Below are 19,187 nucleotides of genomic sequence, written 5' to 3'. Positions count from 1 at the left end.
ACGACGACCAGTCGGCCTATGTTAGTTTCTTGTACTAGCGTAGGCTAGTCATTTGTGAGCAAAGGCTTTTACCAGACATTAGATGTTGTCACTTTGTTGTGATCAAAACTGAGTATATGTGTGTGTTTTAAGGTTTTGAGTCTTAATTTTCACTAGTAGTTCATTTTCAACTGGAGCCAGCTATGTTAGCTTCTCACACTAGCAGCGGCTTGTCACTTGTGGGCAAATGGTAACGGTGTTAAAAGTATTTGTTGTTGCGTTTCACTGAAAATTAGTACTAGTCATTGCTTGATTTTATTGTATACAGTGGGACATGGCTTTTCGTGATTAATCATTTCCAGAGTCTGACAAAAGCCGAATCGCACAACATCAACAATATTTCCAATAGGGACTAATGTAAATCCAAGTAATCCATTCCCGACACCCAAAAGTACTTACACATTTTTTTTTTTTTTATAAAATAGATGTAAAGTGTTACATACAAAAACAATGTGAAATAAATATAAATGACTAATATAAATGACTAATGCAGTGGATGAATGAATTTTTAACCTCACTTTTACCTTCTTTTGATGGCGTATGGCGGAGGGGAGTAAGGACAGACATGTTCTTTCTTGGCACGCAGAATTTTTGGTCATATTGTGTCAGACGGATTAACCAGAAGGCAAAGCGTATTGCGCAATGAAAGCCTTTATTAACAAACCGAGGACAAAAAGCCTCCCGGTCTACGTGGTAAACTGAGGACAAGTTGGGGCAACATCGGTGTGACATCCTTTCAAAAATCAGGCCTTCAAAATACGAGAAACTGTTACTTTCCTATGTGCTTTTATTCTAAAAGTCAAACTCTGATTCTGCGATTCTGGGATTCTTCCATTGTTTTGTACGAAAACCAAACAGATAAAACTCAGTAGTGTACTTGGTGAGAATCGTCTCATTTACAGACCGTTGGTTGTTGTGTTAGTGTGTTGGAAAGTAGAAACGTCATCTGCCTTCTGTCTGAGGAGTCTCTCTCTCTCTCTCTCTGGACGTCTCTATTGTAGTTTGTAATTAAGTCTAAAGACGAGCTCTGCGGGTCCAGATGCACTCTGCTTGAACTCCTGCGGTTAGCTGAGCTTCACAATGTTGGAGCAACAACAGACAAATACGCATAACGACGTCCTGTCGGCCCAGATTTTTGTATTTATTTATTTTCTTTCGTCCTGCGTTGATTATGTGAAGTGTATTTGCTTGTGAGCGTTCTCCCACGCTTCCTGTCCAGATCGCGTCTCCGCCATCTGGCACGGGATGCGTTTAAGGTTTGCGGTGAAACGAAAGAGCCGCTACGGCGGATTTTCCGTCAGCGGCGGCAAAAATAAAAACAGGGCGAGCGCAGGCCAAGGTGGTTCTTTGCACGCACTCGGAAGGCCAGCGCACAAAAGTTGTTTTATTTAAACCTTTGGAAAAAGGGCGTTTTTGGTTGGTTTTGGTTTTGATGGTGGAAGTCAGCAGCGGTTCAAATCGTCCATCCATCCATTATTCAAATCGCTTGTCCTCATGAGAGAATAGATCATGTATTCTATTCCTGACTTTAAAAATGAATCGTCTCCGATTTCCGATCACATGATCAGATCGGGACAACTCTAGTTATTACGCCACACATTTTTACATATTTTACATTCGCATCTTAGCATTTGTCTTTAATAGAGCTCATCTATGAATATCCACGTGTGTGTGTTAGAAATCCAATGTGGCCCTTGAGCTCAGAAGTTTGGTTTAAACTGTTGCTTGTGTGCGAGCATGTTGACAGGATGGGGGAAGATGAGAAAGATGGCATGCATTTTGGCTTTGTGTTTCACCAATGTGGTGGTGAAAGGCCCTTCACTCACCAGGTCTTGAATAATAGCTTTCAGAATGGCATTTGTGTGCAGAGGAAATGGGTGGTAAGGCTACACCGGGGCCAAGAAAAGAATCTGCACCTTTACTTTCATGCACCCTCCTTTCCTCTTTGAATGGTTTTTTTTTTATTGTTTTTTTTTTGTGTGAGATGGTTTGTTACTGCCGCACGGAAATAAATGCTAACATCTGTTCTCGCTGACTATGGCTGAGTAATTATGTGTGATGATGCCGGGCCATTAAAGTTGATTAATCCGGGACGTTATTGTTGGCTGCATTGCCACAGTTCAGCTGTCGACTCTTCTGCCTTGCGTCAGATCGGTCTTGCTGTCTCGCCAGTCGCGTTCAAAGAGTTGCACACAGTTAGCCTTTTGTGAACTTAAGACTTGAATTTGGATTTACCGTGACCGGTGTGGTTTGTTTGAGTCCATCCTGTAGCTTCTTGAGCTAGCATACACTTGTAGCCAAAAGCTAATACAGTCGAGTGTTACAGTATGTGTTAGTAGCCTTCTACCTACCTGCTGCTCTTCACAAAACCGAGTGTCATACGCGGCTGTTCTATTTCCATGTTTTACATGACATTAGCAAGGCAACATTTATTTATATAGAGCATTTCATCCACAACTCAATGTGCTTCGCACAACCAAACGCAGATCTGCCAAAGACATTCAAAGGCAAAGCAAAGAAAACAAAAGCCTAACATTTAAATACATTTACAAACAAATTATTTAAATACATTTAAAAGCGATGGAAATCAAAAAAGGAGCTTTCTGAAATTACTAACAGACCGTACAAGTGAAAATGATTTTAAAAATGCTTAAAAGATCTTAATCAAAGGAAGGTTGTAGTCTGTAAATTAGATTTGAAAACATTTATTCTTGGGACTGTTTTAACATCTGTCGGCAACGTATTCCATTTGCTTGCAGCATAAGATATAAATGCAACTTTGCTTTGAAACCTGGGATCCACTTAAGTCTGCAGACCTCAGAATACAAAAACGACACCAGAAAGTGAGAGAAAGTCGTGCAATTTTCCTTGGTATGTCGCCCGTCGAAGTGGTTTTCATCCCTCCTGTTTTTTCCATTCATATATAAAAAAAAAAAAAACCCACAAAAAAAAAACTTGGAAGTCTGCTCCCTATTGTGTTAACACGCAGCCTGACGTGTTAAAACGAGACCGTCGGCCAAGTCTAAGCACTTCCTGTTGCGATAAGACAGCGCAACACGCCCAGCCGGGTTCTGCTCCACCTGTCATCATCGTTTCCACATTTTTCCTCTCTCGCCCGCCGCCGCCTGACTAATTCACCACGGGCACTTTCTCCCACCCACGCTGTCAGGTGCCAATTCTCCAGCACGTGACGTGTCGTCGGATGCGACGCCCTCTCTCAAAAGGGTGATGATCTTACAATGATGGGCAATGAACCTATAATGTACATACAACTTTGGATTTGATTTCATATCTTACTTTTACAACCAAAAATACATACGAGTAAAGCATTTTTTTTTTTTTGCATAGTTCAACATGTTTGAATTTTTTCATCCAGCTGTCTGACATTGCTTTTAGCTGTTTTATGCGCAATTTTCTGGAATTCCCGTTGACAAGGTGAACGAGGCCCGTGTACTGTCTCTTTAAATAGCCTACGTTGATCAAAGTGATTTACATGAATGCCTCTCACTGGAGCATAACTCAACTTTTGCTAACGTTGGAGTGAACGGGGGGAAAGGGCGTATCTGCTTCCCGTAAAATACGCTTCCGCTTCGGGCTTGGCTGGCGTTTGCCACTCGACTCTCAGACGGGCGTGGGCAGGTGTGTGTGCGTGCGTTTATGTGAAGGGTGTGAATTAGTTATTAGACCGGCAGGCCTCTGTCATGTGTTTGGCAAATGTGTATTTAAGTTTTCATGAACACAAGCATCTGGTGTACAAGGCTCCAAATCACTTCTTTTGCTTTGCGTGGCACTTTTGCTAATCAATGACTTCGTTTGAGGAGCAATTTTCTGATTTTGAGGAGCATTTTTTTGCAGGTTAATCCCGCAATAAAAATATGACAATATAATCAATTAACAATTATTTATTTATTTTTTTTTACATAATCAACAGTTTGTATTCCCCAATTCACATTGTGCATTGCAGAAATGCAATTTTCAGTGGGGCAATTTGGCAAACCAACGCTAATTGTGCACTTCATATCTCCTGCTCTAAGATGCGTGTGAGTGTGCTCGGTGCAAAAAAAAAAAAAACCTCAAGTCCACTAAACGCAACAAGTGAGTGTTTTGATGATGTCGCGCAGGTGGTTCTGCGAGGGACGCGAGCTGCACAAGTCCCCCGACATCAACATCTGGCGAGATGGTGAGCTTCACACCCTGGTGATTGCCGAAGCCTTTGAGGACGACACGGGACGCTACACCTGCGTGGCCTCCAACAGCCTCGGGGCGGACAACACCTCGGCCGAGGTTTACATTGAAGGTCACCCGCTGCCTTATTTTGCGTGTAGCCACTGCACTCCTGTCGTCATCCGTCTCTTTAACTAAAAATCTGCTTTTTGAGAAGTTGAATAATTGAATTGATTTATGGAGAAATATGGATGATCAACACAAAAATAAGTCATTCCACTTCTTGAGTAAGTTTAAAGCGGAAGTCAACCCAAACATTTTTTTTTTAAGAATATGTTCCCACTAGTTGAAACGGCATTTTGAGTATTGTGTTTGTATGAGTTTAGCAACAAAATCCACTCGTTTTTAGCCATCTCCAGGGGCGGCCGTTTTGTCACTTCTGTCGGCTGAAAATGACATCACACACCCTCAGGGCTCGGATAACGACCAATCATAGCTCAGCTTCAGAAAAAAGGAGATCCGTGATTGGTCGTTACCTGAGCCCTGTGGGTGTGTGAAGTGACAAAATGGCCGCCCCCTCTGAGCTAGCTAAAAATGGGAGGATTTCTCATATTCCACAAATGCAATATTAATCAGAATGTCTTGTTTCAACTAGTGAGCTTGCATAGAACATATTCTTGAAAAAAAAATGTTTGGGTTGACTTCCACTTTAAGCATATTTGTGCATGAACAACTTGCTTGAATAATGATATTAAAAACAGAAATCTAACTTTGTTCTGGTCTCATTTCAGGAGCGTCATCATCAGACTCAGACGGAGAAGGCTCGCCGTCAAAGTCCAGATCGGCAAGCATGCCCGTGTATGTCTTTTTCTGCCTCCTCACCTGCTGACCACTTAAGAGTAAACAAGGTTGACGTCACCCTGCAGCAGATAATCGTGCCGCTATCAATCACGACCCTCAAAACTCAAACACTGTTTGGGTCCAATTTTCAGCTGTAAAAACATAACCTGCAGCGCGGCGGTGTTTGACAGAAGGCGCTTTATCCAAAAACAAGTGACATAAAACAAAAATCCCGATTAAGCGAACCCTTTTCTTTTAGGCTGCAGAAGAAAACGACTTCCATGTCCTTGACGATACGCTCGTCGTCCCCTAAAACTCCGGAGGTGCTGCCTCATCGCTCCACGCTGGTCCAGTCCCTGTCGCAGCCTCCGCAGCGGGTGAAGATCCAATATTTACAAAATGCAGATTCGGGGGCCACGTCTTCTGATATTTTATGCGTCTGTTTTGTTTGGTTCCTCTAGACGCAGAGCCCGGTGTCGTCACTGTATGGCGGCGATGGCTCGGGTCCGCCTATGTTCACAAAAGTAAATACACAAAAGTTTTGAAGTAACCCAAATTCTTACACACATATTTTTCCTTTTTTTTTTTTTTTTTTTTTTTTTTGACAAATTTTGTGACTGACTCAACTTGTCAAAATGGATCTACAATGTGACGACTTTGAAGTAACGCATTTTGTTGTTGTTTTTCTCATTTGTTTTCATTCAGCTGCTGCAGGACGCACAGGCATCCGAAGGTCAGGTGGTGGTTCTGGAGTGCAGGGTCCGCGGGGGCCCCCCTCTGCAGGTCAGGTGGCACCGCCAAGGCGAGGAGATCCTGGACTCCCCGGATTTTCGGATCCTCCAGAAAAGTATGTGACCTTTTACCTTTTGAACGCTAGCACATATTCATTTGACGTGAATCTTTCATCATATTAGATCATCAAGAACGTGATAGCATCACGTAGCATTTATTACATAAATTCCTTGCATGTTTTGACATACTTGGCTAATAAAAATGACTGATTCTTTTTCTTTTTTCTTTCTTTTTTTTTTTTTTTGGTATGTGCATCAGAGCCTCGATCTGCGGCGGAGTCAGGTGCGTCCGATGATCGTCTGTCTGACTTTACAATGTCCCACAGCGTAGTCAGACGACGTAAACACTCTGAATCACAACAAAGGCACACACTTCAACGTTCAGGTGTTTTCTCTTCAGACTGTGACTCACCCGCCTGGACACTTGTTTTGACTCACCGGCGTGCAAACGACATGGGAGCTGGCGTCCTCCACTTGCAACGTCTCATGTGTCTGTCATGTCTCATTTGCAAATGGATAGCGTGTCAGCGCTGCAGTCGGTGTCTCGTTTCCACTTTACTGCTTTCGCCCTGGGGCGACGTTTACACTCCGCACGTTCAAGTGGTGCAGCCAATCAAAAGGGAGTCGCAGTGAAAGATTTGCAGTTTAGAAAAAGGGAGATGAAGGATGGTCAACCTAAAATGACTTCATGGGCTAGCTCAGTAAGCACAAATTCAGCACAAAATACATCACAGAAACACATACATTGTAAGAGAATGTAAAGAAATAAATGGACATAGTTTAAGAGAAGGTAAGGAAATAAATTGCTTTTTCATTTTGCAGTGTGTGATTTGCAAAATATTTTGCATCAAAAGCAAATAAAGTAGCTTCTAGAGCAGTATTGGGTGGATACCGAAGATAGGATGGAAGGAAGGAAGGAATACAGAAAAACATAATTACATTGAATGTAAATCGAGAATACCAGATGACCTAACAATGATCCCTGTGGGACCCCGCAGCACATATCATCTACTTGGATCTACAGGACATTTCTTCCAGTTGTTTAATATTCTTAATATGATTCTACTTTTTTTTATTTTCCTCAGATGAGATCTGCACCCTGGTAATCGCCGAGGCCTTTCCGGAAGACGGAGGCCTGTTCTGCTGCACCGCCTCCAACCCGTATGGTTCAATGAACAGCTCCGCCCAACTCACTGTAACAGCGGGTGCGTCCAACGTCTTTGCGTTTGCCACCATTGTGGCAGTTTGAATGAGGCCTTGTTTGGGAGGATTCTGAGAGTTGACCAATAGGTCTGGGTCTTGTGACAGGATCAAGACTGACACTCAAATTAGAATCAGAACCAGAGTTAAAACAGACATCAGAATCTGGATCAGATTGACAGCAGTATTAGGGACAGGGTGAGGATTCAAATCAGTATTAGAATCAGAATCAAGTTTAAAACTAACTAAATTAGTACCAGGACCATGATTCAGAACAGAATTAAGATCAGAATGAGGATTGAGATTGACATCAGAATATGGATCAGGATCCAGATTGATATTGGGATCATGACCTGGATCATGACTGAAATCAGAAAGAATTAGGATCGAAAAACTGCAGAACTTTTAAGGGAAATTTTCCACCCCTTTGAACCTTACCTGATGTTGGGGTCATTTTGTGCCAAAGTGAGTGCATCATCGGGAGGGAGGGAGGCTTGAGTAAACAGGAAGTGCCTGAATTTGAGTGGGGGCTGCTTCAGATGAGATGATACACAGACACTGAGTTAGATAAAAGCCAGAGTGAGACGGGGGAAATAAATGAAATATTCCCATTCTCCCTGATGTTTATTTCCCCTCAGGAGCCGAGGACTCCTCCTCCAGTAACGGCGTGTCTGGAGATAGTTGTGCACTAGAGGATGGGGCGTCCTTCCCTCCGCCTCCCCCGCCCCCGCCCACCGAGATCAGCCTGCTGGAACTGCCACCCAAGATGCCTCTTCAGGAAGTGGAGCTGTGGCCTCCGGAGGCCGAGGAGAGGCACGATGAGATGAGCTGCGTGCCCAATGGCCAACCCGCCTCTCCGCCATCTCCACCTGCAGAACCCGCACCTCCGCCGCCGCCGCCTCCTCCTCCACCACCTCCTCCGCCGCCCCCGCCACCGCGATCTGACCACACTCCAATCCAGGTCCCATCAGACTCACCTCCCACCCCTGGAAAGTTGTCTCCATCCCTCGGGAGGGAGGCCCCGCCACTTCCTACCAAGCCCAAACCAAAGCTGTGAGTACCTGCCCCCCCCCCCCCCCCCCCCCGCCACTTGTCTGCACCCTGGGGGTGGGCGGAGAGAGGGTGGCGAGCTGGGGAGTGGGATGGGATCATACCCGCCGCCAGGGAGGCGCCGCTGGGAGACCTGATAGCGTTGTGAAAGGGTTAAAAAAAAAAAGGGAAAAGAGGGGAATCCCGGAAACAAAAGCATTCCGCTGCCATGACAATGTTTCCGTGTGCCAGGATAGTCTGCCAGATGCCGCCCGTATGCGTGTCGACAGTGAAACCCCGCAAAGTCGTGGTTCAGCATTAGCAATAGCGATACCAAGGGGAACACTGTGTATTCATGACTTTTTTCCCCATTTTCAATTGGCAATACAAAATCCCCCTCCCCAAAAAAGATTACATTTCCATAATTGCTTTTAACCTAATACAGAAATGATGAATAGTTGAGGTTCAGATCAAAAATACAAATTTGAAAACTAGCCACAGGTTGGAGTTTAAGATTAAAAAGATTAAATTGGTTGTGTTTCCGTGACCTGGAACCTAGCTACCAAAAATGAACAGCAAGGCTAAAACTGGAATAGAAAAAAATGAACCCGATTCTGTTGCCTTTTTTTAAAATCTGGTTTGAATACTAGTTCTGATTCCGATCTTCAATCTTGAGCTTATTGAATTCAATGATGATTCTGAACTCAATCTTGATTTTATGACTTCCTTATGCTGCTTCTGATCTCACTTTTAATCCTCATCCTTATTCTACTCACAATCTTAATCCTGATTCTGGTCCTGATTTTGGTCTCGGCATCGACGCTAGTACTTGCTGTCATTCTCATCTTTAGTTGTATTTTTGATCAGGTCTTTATTCTTTTCCCTCTCTTCTTCCTCATCCCGATCCAATCCTGATCCTGATCTCAATCTTGATCCTGTGTTCTGATTCTAATGATTCTCTTCTTAATCTTGATTCTGATTCTGGTTTTAATCCAGATCCGTATTCTCCTCTTCATTTAAAGATTCATTTCAAACACGCCAATGAAATACGGTGCGGATTAATTTGTCTCTTTGCCTATAGCAAACATTTGAAAACAATAACATCAAATTCTCTCCTGTTTGTGTCGTGTTGCTGATCAAGGCTTCGGCTGCCAGGCATCGGTGGAATAGCTGCGCCGTGACTCACGGCGTGTTTGTGGAAGTGGAAGTAATCAACTCCCTAATGAAGTCTTAACAATGGCTCCCTCGTTGAGGTGTTGTTTGTGGTTTTGTTAGTAAAATCAGCATGTGTGCTTCGGATGTGGTTTCACCAGCAAGCGAAAGCGAGAGTGGCTCACTTTCCCAAAGGAAGACAACAGAAAGAGGCCCGAGATGGGCCGGGGGGGGAGGGGGGGAGCTGAACGAGAGTCAAGAAAAATCATATAATTTCCCATCGGCCTCCTGTGTTGAGAGATGGGCAGTCCTTAAATGGACATGCCAGGCTTGGGATTGGCTGAGACTCCAGGCCAACGCGCCACGCAATTGGCCAGTCAGGCTAGAATGACCTGCATGGAATGGAGAAAGTTTCCAAAAAAGGAAGGGAGCTGTCGGAGTTGACCTTCCTTGCAGGACGGGGAAGGGGTGGGGGGGGGGGGGGGGTGGGGGGAAAAAAAGGGGGCTGGTGCACAGAACCATGGAAGAGCGGGTCACAGAAGACCTGAGTGGACTCATATGTTTGCGAGTTGACAGCATGGAAACTAAACGGTCCGCTCCGAGAGAGCGGACGCCGTGGTCCCCCGGAAAGAATGTTCCGGTATGCTAAACACGGACCACCGCACACACATAAGTGCAGGGGATCTCATTTTATCCAAATGAGGGCTATCCGTCATTTCATCACGTTTGTAAACAGCACATTAATCCCAGCGAGAGAATCGTCAATTAGCCACACCCCCAATTATCATATTAACTTTATTTGAGTTCCCACCACATCTATTTTTGTACCAATTTATTGGTTGAAAAATAAATTACGTGCGGCGTGTCAGCATGTTTGTGGTGCCACCCGCAATGTGTGTGGCGTCGTCACGCTGAAATGGTCTACAGGATCAATTATTCGATTTGGCCCTTCATCTGGATCCTGATTCTGTTGTCAATCTAAATTAAGATGTGGTTCCTCGTTTTGGTTTTAGTCTCCATCCTGGTTCTAAACACAATCTAAATCTTAATCTTGATTTGGATGGTGATCGCAAGTTTTGATCCTGAACCCGAACCTGATGTCATTATTAATAATGGTTTCGAACCTGGTTCTGGTTTTAGTCCTGACACTGGTTCTGATCATGATCTCAAACTTCATCCTGATAATGGAACTACATCTGATCACAATCTTTATCCTGATCCTGCTCACAATCTGGATTTGATCCTTGTCCCAATTCTGATGTCAATCTAGTTGAAATCCTAATTCTGACATTAATGTTGATCTCAACCTGGATCTGGATTCAGAATCCAATCCCAGCTATGATTTTAGTCTGGATTCTGATTCTGATCATAATCTGAAAGTTTATCATGATAGCTGTCCTAAATTTGATCTCAGTCTTGATCCTGGCCTTGATCATAATCCCAATCTGTATCCATTCCTGCTTTTATTTTGAATATCAGTCTTAATCCTGATTCTGATCCTAATCCTGATCGCAATCTTGATACTTATTGTCAATACTGCATCTAATTTTTCCTGCATTACTTTTGAGCATGCTCAGTAGTGTGATTCTGATCCAAATCTTAAACTTGACCTTTATGTTTTTAATAATAACATGATTTCAGAATCTTGGTTGTAATTCTGATCCAAATCTGACTCTACTCCTGATCATAATCTCAATCTAATTCCCGCTCTTGATCCTAATTCAAATCTCTTTGTTAATCCTTCTCCTGATCGCCATCTTGATTGTGATTCTTGTCTTGTTTATGATCTCAATTTGGGCCCTGAATTTTTTTAGCGGTTCTACAATGCCGCTCCTGATCCAGATCTGAAACTGTATTGCGTCATGACTGTTTGCAGCCGCTCGTCTGCTAAATGATGTTTTACACTTTGACTGGCCTCTATCTTACTGTAGTGAGTCAACAATAGCAATGACTCAGAGACCCTGGCCTCATGTTACTTTGGCATATTGACCCCGGCCCCCCGCATCCCCCGCCCTCCCATACACACTCACACAGACATCCACTTGGACCCCCCTCTCCCATCGACATCCATCAACACTGATTCATCAACAGACTGGAAAAGACTAAAAGCGTGGGGGATTACACACAAAAATAGAAATGAGTCATTCCCAAAGGTATTGTTGTTTAAAAATGTCCAGAAACTGAATACTGGACACATGAAGTACTTTGGACTTTGAGAAGTAATCGTCCCAGTTCATGCTTTATGTACATCATGTACAGTATTTCCTTTTGAATGCACATCAAAGGTCACTGGCTTTCACTCAGCATTGATTGGTTATCACCCGGGAATGTTCCATAGTATTGTGTTTTGGTGCGTTCCTTACTCCAGACAATTGTTGGCCATGTGATGTGGTATGCGTTGGATCATGACATCATTTTGACATCTTGAGTCCTCCAGGCAAGTGAATCTCTTTGAGCTCACCGTTTCCTGGGAAGACCAGAGTGAGGTAGCCCACCAACGGAAGAAGGCGATGTACTCAGAGCTTGTTGAGTCCTGTCGGGAGAACTGAAGTGGGCTGTCGGGGATTCCCTGCGCAGTCCCTGCGTCAAACTATCAGGCTCTCTTGGTATCAGAGGTGTGTTGGAATGGAAAGCCGCCAAGAACATCAGTGGTTGCGGATCTGGAGTGGGGGTCGGGCGGTCCTGGTGTAGCGCATTGCTTGGTCACGAACCAAGGTCTGACCACCCCCGTTTCTGTCGCCCAGGTGAGTCTGTCTGAAGATCCGAGACCTGAAATGGGTTCTTCACTAACAATGTGTCCGAGCTGCACCATTCAAGCAAATGGTGTTTCTTCAAAGTGATGTGGTATGCTTTGGATCATGAGGTCTCCCTTTTCTACAGGCAGATAGATGTTGGGCCTATGATGCGGTAAGCTTTGGATTGCCAGCATTTCCTTTCTGTGGATGTGTAAATGTTTGGCATATGTGACGTATGCGCTGGATTATGGGATGTCCATTTTCACAAATGTTAGACGCATGCGGTATGCTTTGGACCACTAGTTTCTTTTTTATTTAGTCTTCAGACAATTGACAGACAATTGTGTAGAGGTTGGATTTATGATGTGGAATGCCTTGGATCATCACAATTTTCCTCTCCATGGATGGATGCATGTCGGACAAATGATGCGGTGTGCTTTGGATCATGAGCTCTTATCATTGGAAGCAATATAGATTCTTTAGTTACCTTTTTGGAACATTTAATTGACTTTGGGTGCTCGAGCTTTGTCGCAACGAAAGCGACACTCGCATGGCTCAAACTGCGGCATGGGTCACATAAAACCAGTGTGTTTCGCACACAATCACCCTCAGAAGGGCCAAAGGACGACTCGCGTGTCGCTGCATTTGTCCTCCGCGTCACATGATACTTTTGAGAACGGCACCTTGAATCCATCTTCCATTATGACGCTGCCACACGTCAAAACCGTCGCGCATTTCAGCTCCGTTTTAAAGACAAAGACAGTGGAGTGATTTGAGACACCACAGGGGAGAGTCTTTACTCTTAACGTGCTTTGTTGTGATAGGGGAGGATGTGATGTGGTATGCTTTGGATCATGAGCATTTCCTTTTCAGTGTATAAATAGTTGGACATATGATGTGGTATGCTTTGGGTAATGACTGATTATTTTTGCATTGATGGATACTGTAGCTGTTGGACAGATAATACGGTATGCTTTAGACAAGGAATTGTTCCCTTTCAAGAAACAATTAGATAGCTTTTGACATATGATGTGGTATGCTTTGGATTATTATGATGTTCCTTTCCATATGCAGATACATGGTGTATGTGTGATGTGGAATGTTTTGGATCATGACCATTTTCTTTCCAGATATAGAGAATTATGACGCGGTATGCTTTGGATCATGGGCGTTGTCTTCCCATAGGTAGATGTTGAACCATATGCGCTCTTTTTGCAGGAAAAAAGACAGCCGAGCGACTGGAGACATGGCAGCGAAGATATTTTACTCTGAAAGTTCTTTTATTGTGAAGACTGAGGGAGGAGGAGGCCCTGTCTGGCAGACAGCCTGACTCATGCGGAGGGCGGGAGGGCGAGAGAGCGAGTGAGAGAGAGAGAGAGAGAGAGAGAGGGAGGGAGGGAGTCAGAGCGTGTCTGTCAGCGTCTGGGCCGCCGAGTGTGCGAGCGAGCGAGCGCTCTCTATATAGGTCGCTCCTACCTGGCAGGGCCGCAGACGTCTGCACGCCCCTGCGCGGAAAGGACACCAAACGCTCGAAGGTAAAACCGTCCCGATCGTTTGCTTTGGGCTGAAAGTTGCGGGTCAAGTTGTGTGACCGGCGCTGCGCCGCGATTTCAACTTTGATGAAGTTTGAATAGTTTCCTGTATTTGTGTGTTTTGCATTAGACTAAAATAGCGTCCTGCTTTGTTTGCTTTCATTCTCATTCTAAACTCTTGGAAGGGCTTCCTCCACCTCCACCTCCTCCTCCTCCTCCTCCTCCTCCTCCTCCTCTCGCTGCCGCTGCTGCTAATCTCATTTGATGGAGATGCTGTCCCGTTGCGATCCAGGGAAGAATGCGTCCTAGCATTCCTCGTGTGATTGAGGGAGAAAGAGGAGGAGGAGGAGGATGGATGAAGGTGCAGAACGATGGTGGTGGACGTGAAATGTGAGACGCAAAAGGAAGAAAAAGCCTCTCTGTGCTGCCTTTGAAAGGAAAACAGTCTGGTTCCATTTTGTGCGTGCGTGCGCGTTTGTGTGCGTGCGTGCGTGCGTGTGCAATTAGAGGCCACGGAGAGCCAGGAGGCGGGTTTGAAGGGAATGGGGGGGGGGTTGCTTTGGGAATGGGCCTCGGTGGAGAAAGTCTTTTCCAAGTCAGCTGACAAGACAGGCAAGTGAGGGATACAAGTTTTCTTTCAATCGTGCGACATCTTGAGCGTCCCGTGTTTTGGAGGGCAACGGTCAGCCAAGATTGTCCCGGAACATTCCTATCAGCATAGTTCTTGCCAAAGCTGTCGGTGAGGATTTAAACTCCCTCTTTCAACTGAGTTATGACTTAATTGCGTAAGCGCTCCTAAAAGTTATATAATTATCATTGTTGTATAAATAAAAGTTGCAGCAGTTATTTTCAGGATCAAATTTGTCATTAAATGAGCAAGGAACCATATTTGGGAACTTAAGCAGGGCTGGCCATGGCGGGGGCGGGGTTGGGTGGCTTAGTGAAACCATGTGCCCTTCATTATAAGTCTTAGAATTTATTTTATATTGTGCATGTGGATACTGTATTCTTATGCATACAGGTCATTTCATTCTCATGGCGTGGAAATGATTGCAACTATTTTATTATAGATTCCCCCCCCCCATAGTTGTTCCTTTCTATTGTATTGCTTTTGGTACTGTATTACTAATTTTTTTAAATTATTGTTATATTATATCTATATTTTTTGTGACAGTTTATTTTTTCATCTTTCTTTTATTATTATTATTATTATTATTATTGTTTTATATTTATTGTTTTATATTATTTATTATGTTTTTATATTTTGATTTTACTACTGTATTTTAATATGTTGATTGTTTTATATTTTTGAAGTAAACATTTTAAATATTTTTAATACAACTCAGTGCTTTTATTTTTATTATTTTATTATTATTTGTTTTATTTCTATTTTTTAAGCATTTTTTTCTTTAATTTTATTCTGTAGTATCTTGTTTTCCCCTTTTCTTGTTTATTTTTTTCCAAATGAAAGCTTTTTATTTGATTAACTCATCAATTTTATTTGTTTGTTTATTATTTATTTATGATTTTAGTATTTCATTTTCCATGATATTCAACCACAACTTTTTTTTTTTCTGATTGGCTGGCAGGAGTCACATGACTCTGCATAATCATGAGGCGTCATAACAGGACGCGCGTAAAAGTGACGGATGTGATGAGTGTCAAGCCGCCGTTGGGAAATGATGACAAGTTTCCTGTCCGAGGCCCGAATCAGCTGGTGCAGCATTTTCGCGTTGCCTGACTCATATTCGGGAATCTGTTGTTATTGAACCCTCCGATTTCCTACGGCCCCTGAATGTAGCACTTGCCTCGTGCCTCTGGCCTGGCTGACCTTGTTTGCAAACATCCAGCATGGCCTCATTAGCATCCGTGCACACTTATCAATTTCCTCTCCCCTCCTCCCCAACATTTCCTGCCATCAGCTGGCGCAGTAAAATGAAGCGGCCAGCTGCGGTGATTCGGCGGCGGCGGCGGCTATTTATACCCAAAACTGAGCGAGACCGAAATGCGGTGTCACAGCTGGAACGAGGAGCAGGCAGAGGGCAGCGCCTTCAAAGCCACTTGCGGGCCGCTCGCTCTCCTCGGCCCGAGAGCGCAAACACAGCTGCGTCGTCATAGCGACGGCGGAACACCTCCCTCTTTAGTTGAGCCTCGGGACGTGTGAGCAGCGGCGGCCCTTATAATCAATCACACACGGCGGCCTTGTTGTGAGCCATTTTTTGTTTTTTTCTAACCCTAACCCTTTTCATTTTGGAATGCGTACAATGACCCCGTTTCTTGTTTTACTTTGATACTTTTGACACGTGATGCGGTACGCTGTGGATCATACGCGGTGCTTTTCCATATGCATATATACAGACAGATGTTGGACAGATGATAAGATGCGGTATGCTTTGGATCATAAGCTGTGTTTTTTTTTCCACAGAGAGTTGTTTGCCATATGATGTGGTATGCTTTGGATCATGAGACATCCCTTTCTACAGCTACAATATGTAGATGGTTGACATGATGTGGTATGATTTGGGTCCCGAGCTTTTCCTTTTTAGAGGTAGATCAGTGTTTCATATACGATGTGGTATTCTTTGGATCAAGAGCTTTCTCTCTTTACACACGGGCGTTTGACACGTGATGTGATCCCTTTGGATCGTAAGGGTTTTCCTTGTCTTAAATGACGGACATGATGCGGTATGGATGGATAGTTTGTCTAACGTGTTTGCGGTGTTGCGTCTGGAGTGTCGTGAGAGGAGTGCGAGACGGGGCCGCGGTGAAAAAGTTTCCTCTCTGCTGGTGCTCGAGTCTTACTCGAGCACAGCCAAAAAAGGAAATCAAGCTGCTGAAGAACGCCCGCCAGCTGCCAAAGTATTCCAGTAAAAGCGCTCTTTGGCTCTTTGGGGAATGTAAGGACCAAACGTATATACATGCTGGACAGACGCAATATATATGGATATAGATATATATAGATATAGATATAGATATATATTGGTGGAAAAATAATTTTCAGGGTTTGTGATTGTTGGACATCTGGAAACGATTGAGGGGGGGCACGTGAACTCAATCCCGATTATCTTTACCTCTGGGATGTGCCTTGTGCTGGAGAGGCACTTAGTTTGGTTTCAAAGTTCCAACTTTAAACTGACCTAAATTCATGTTTATTGTCGTACATTTTTGGTGTTGAGTGACAACTGAAGCGGTTGCTTGGCCCACTGTTTGTTTTCATGCTAAACGGCACATAAAGTATGTTTTGAGATTAATATGATGGCTCCTTCCACCAGTTTTTTCTTGGATAATTCGCGGATAGTACAAATAAACAAAAACTAGGAATAATCCGGAGAGTCGAAACAAAATGCTTGAGACATAAATGACTCCATTCACGACGATTTCCAAATACCAGCCGACGTCAAAGACAGGAACCACATAGCTTTGCGGAACGAAAGCTTCATGCTAACATATACCGGGAAACGCTGGTCGTGCTAACGAATATCATCGGTGTTGCGATGTTGTGACCCTTTAAGCAATGCATATTTGAGCATAGTGGAGAAACATATACAACATGACTCACGTGGTATATTCCTTATCCCCTGTGAAGAGTGACCAATAAAACTGCGGCTCCATGTACAGAATATCTTATGTCAGTATCACACTGCCCCCTGTTGGCCGTGATGCACAACGTCAATTGAATTGAAGCAAAAAGCGTGACCAAAAAGGTTTCATTTCTTTACATTCCATTTGATGATGTCATTACTGAAAGTGAAATACTGTAGAGTGCTATTTTTTTTTTTTATTTAAAAAAAAAAACAAAAAATATTTGTTTGATCTGTGGAGGCTGGAACCACGTCCGGTTTTAATGTCCTAGTCTGTGTGTGTGTGACACTTGTGGGGAGGAAAGGGCAGCGCAGCGCTGATATCTTATCGTCCGGCCGCCGTCCACAAAGAGCGGCTAAAAACGCCTTGACAGTGCACGGAGGAGATAAGTGTCACACCAGCGCTTCCTCTTGTTTGCCACTCGTGTGTCACTGCTGGCGTTTTGTTTGTAATTCTTCGGCCGTGTGTGTGCGCGTTTTGCGGCCACTTGCCGAAGCTTTGCGCGGTTCCTCCCCAGGCGCGGTCGTCGGCGTGGTTGACTCGTTGCGTCATGATGAGAGGGAGCCGCGGGATTGGATTGCAATCGAAGCGAGCGCTTGCGTGACAACAACTCGGAAGTGTCAAAACGATCCCTTGTCATGAGGATCAAATGGCAGGCCGGCGTCGCTTTGCGAACGGGCAAAAGCCAAGCGTCTTTGTGGAAGAAGAACGACGGCACGAATGCTCGACAGAATGGCGCGCTGGCGCGTTGTTGTTTCCGCTGAGATGTGCTCGCATGGTGGGTGCACACTATGATGTGGTATGCATTGGACCATTAGCTGTTGCTTTTCGGAGATAGATGATGGACATTTGGTGTGGTGTGCTTTGGTTCGGTTGATGAGTGTTTTTATTTTCATGGATGGTTGGATGGATGGCTAGAAAGGAAAGCTCCCGTCCGCAGCTTGTTATGGAAAAGGAGGCGCAGTGTGAGATGTGGAAACATTTTGCTAACGGTGTCAACACTCAGGGCAAGCCGAATGATACGCTTTTGAATAACGCTGTATGACTTGACTATGTTATAATACCGACGAGAGGATATGATGTGTTTTTTTTTTTTTTTTGTTTGAATCTGGATTATTTCTTCTCAGAATGGATAAGAGGAGCCTTGGTAATGTGCGCCAGTTTACTGAGTTTTTTTTCCCGAATCCAAACTGTGCTTTTTGTATCCCCGCTTTTGGTCATTGAATTTCTATGTCTCTTGTGTGAAGGTTGAAGTTCGTCGCACTTTGTGGTATAATGACATTAAAGCGACTCTGATGATTCTGACGTGAAAGGAAAAAAAACAACAACCTGATGAATGTGTGTTTTGCGCTTGTTTTTGAATGCAGGAACGCATCGCAGCTGAAGCAGCTTCAGGAAGCGATTCTATTGGAGCAGCAGGAAGCCGCCATCTGGCAACAGCACGGCCAAGAAGTCCCGCCTCCGCCGCAGGAAGCGCTCCGGTCCGACTCGCCGTCTCCGCCCCTCCCTCCTCCCCCCTCCTTCCAGGAGCTGGAGAGCAGCGCCGGCATGCAGGCCAGCACCTTCAACTACGCGCGGCCCAAGCAGTTCATCGCCGCCCAGAACCCCGGCGGGGTCGGCGGCGGCGGCGGCTGCGCCGCCCACTCCTCGGGCTCCTCGGGCTCCAGCCTGTCGTCCCCCCTGTCGCCGCCCACCTCGCATAAAGCCTTGGGCAAGATGGCGGCGCCGCCGCCATTCCCCAAGGGCGTGGACTCGCCCGGCTCGCCCTCCTTCCCGCCCCCGCCGCCGCCCTTCTTCGTGTCGGCCAACCCGCCTTCGCCGTCGGGCGGCGCCCAGGACTTCCCTCCTCCGCCGCCTCCTCCTCCCCCTCCACCGCCTCCCCTCCCTCCCCCGCCCGCATGCGTGTCGCCCGCCCTCTCGGACGCGTCGTCGCCATTCTCCTCCATCCCGCCGTCTCCGGCTTCCAGCTTCCTGTCCTCTGTGTTGCCGGCCACGCCCACCACGCCGGGCAGCCCCGCAGTCAACGCGCTGGGCCTCCCCAAAGGAAACGGCACTGTGTGAGTTCCCGAATCCATTTTTGGGGCGATGCAGTCACAACTGGGGATTGCTCTGACTGATTATTT

The 19,187-nt window shown here is 45.1% G+C and overlaps 1 protein-coding gene across 3 annotated transcripts in view; it reads left to right on the top strand.

Annotated features, from left to right (window-relative positions):
- Window positions 1-19,187, top strand: part of palld (palladin, cytoskeletal associated protein) — a 44,043-nt gene that overhangs the window by 15,474 nt on the left and 9,382 nt on the right. For 2 of the 3 annotated variants that reach the window (XM_086047782.1, XM_086047781.1), the window contains 9 exons: window positions 4,161-4,336; window positions 4,995-5,061; window positions 5,303-5,420; window positions 5,505-5,567; window positions 5,749-5,890; window positions 6,094-6,117; window positions 6,920-7,039; window positions 7,673-8,087; window positions 18,432-19,121. In XM_086047782.1, coding sequence (XP_085903908.1) covers window positions 4,161-4,336; window positions 4,995-5,061; window positions 5,303-5,420; window positions 5,505-5,567; window positions 5,749-5,890; window positions 6,094-6,117; window positions 6,920-7,039; window positions 7,673-8,087; window positions 18,432-19,121 — 1,815 coding nt within the window. Of the gene's footprint in view, window positions 1-93; window positions 230-4,160; window positions 4,337-4,994; window positions 5,062-5,302; window positions 5,421-5,504; window positions 5,568-5,748; window positions 5,891-6,093; window positions 6,118-6,919; window positions 7,040-7,672; window positions 8,088-18,431; window positions 19,122-19,187 lie in introns of those variants that run through there. The other variant, XM_086047785.1, reaches the window with a different exon arrangement.

Source organism: Filicampus tigris, chromosome 12 (assembly GCF_054856515.1).
Source record: "Filicampus tigris isolate MCC_2025a chromosome 12, RoL_Ftig_1.0, whole genome shotgun sequence".
In the NCBI taxonomy this organism is placed as follows: domain Eukaryota; kingdom Metazoa; phylum Chordata; class Actinopteri; order Syngnathiformes; family Syngnathidae; genus Filicampus; species Filicampus tigris.
This window is presented reverse-complemented; position numbering and strand designations above follow the sequence as displayed.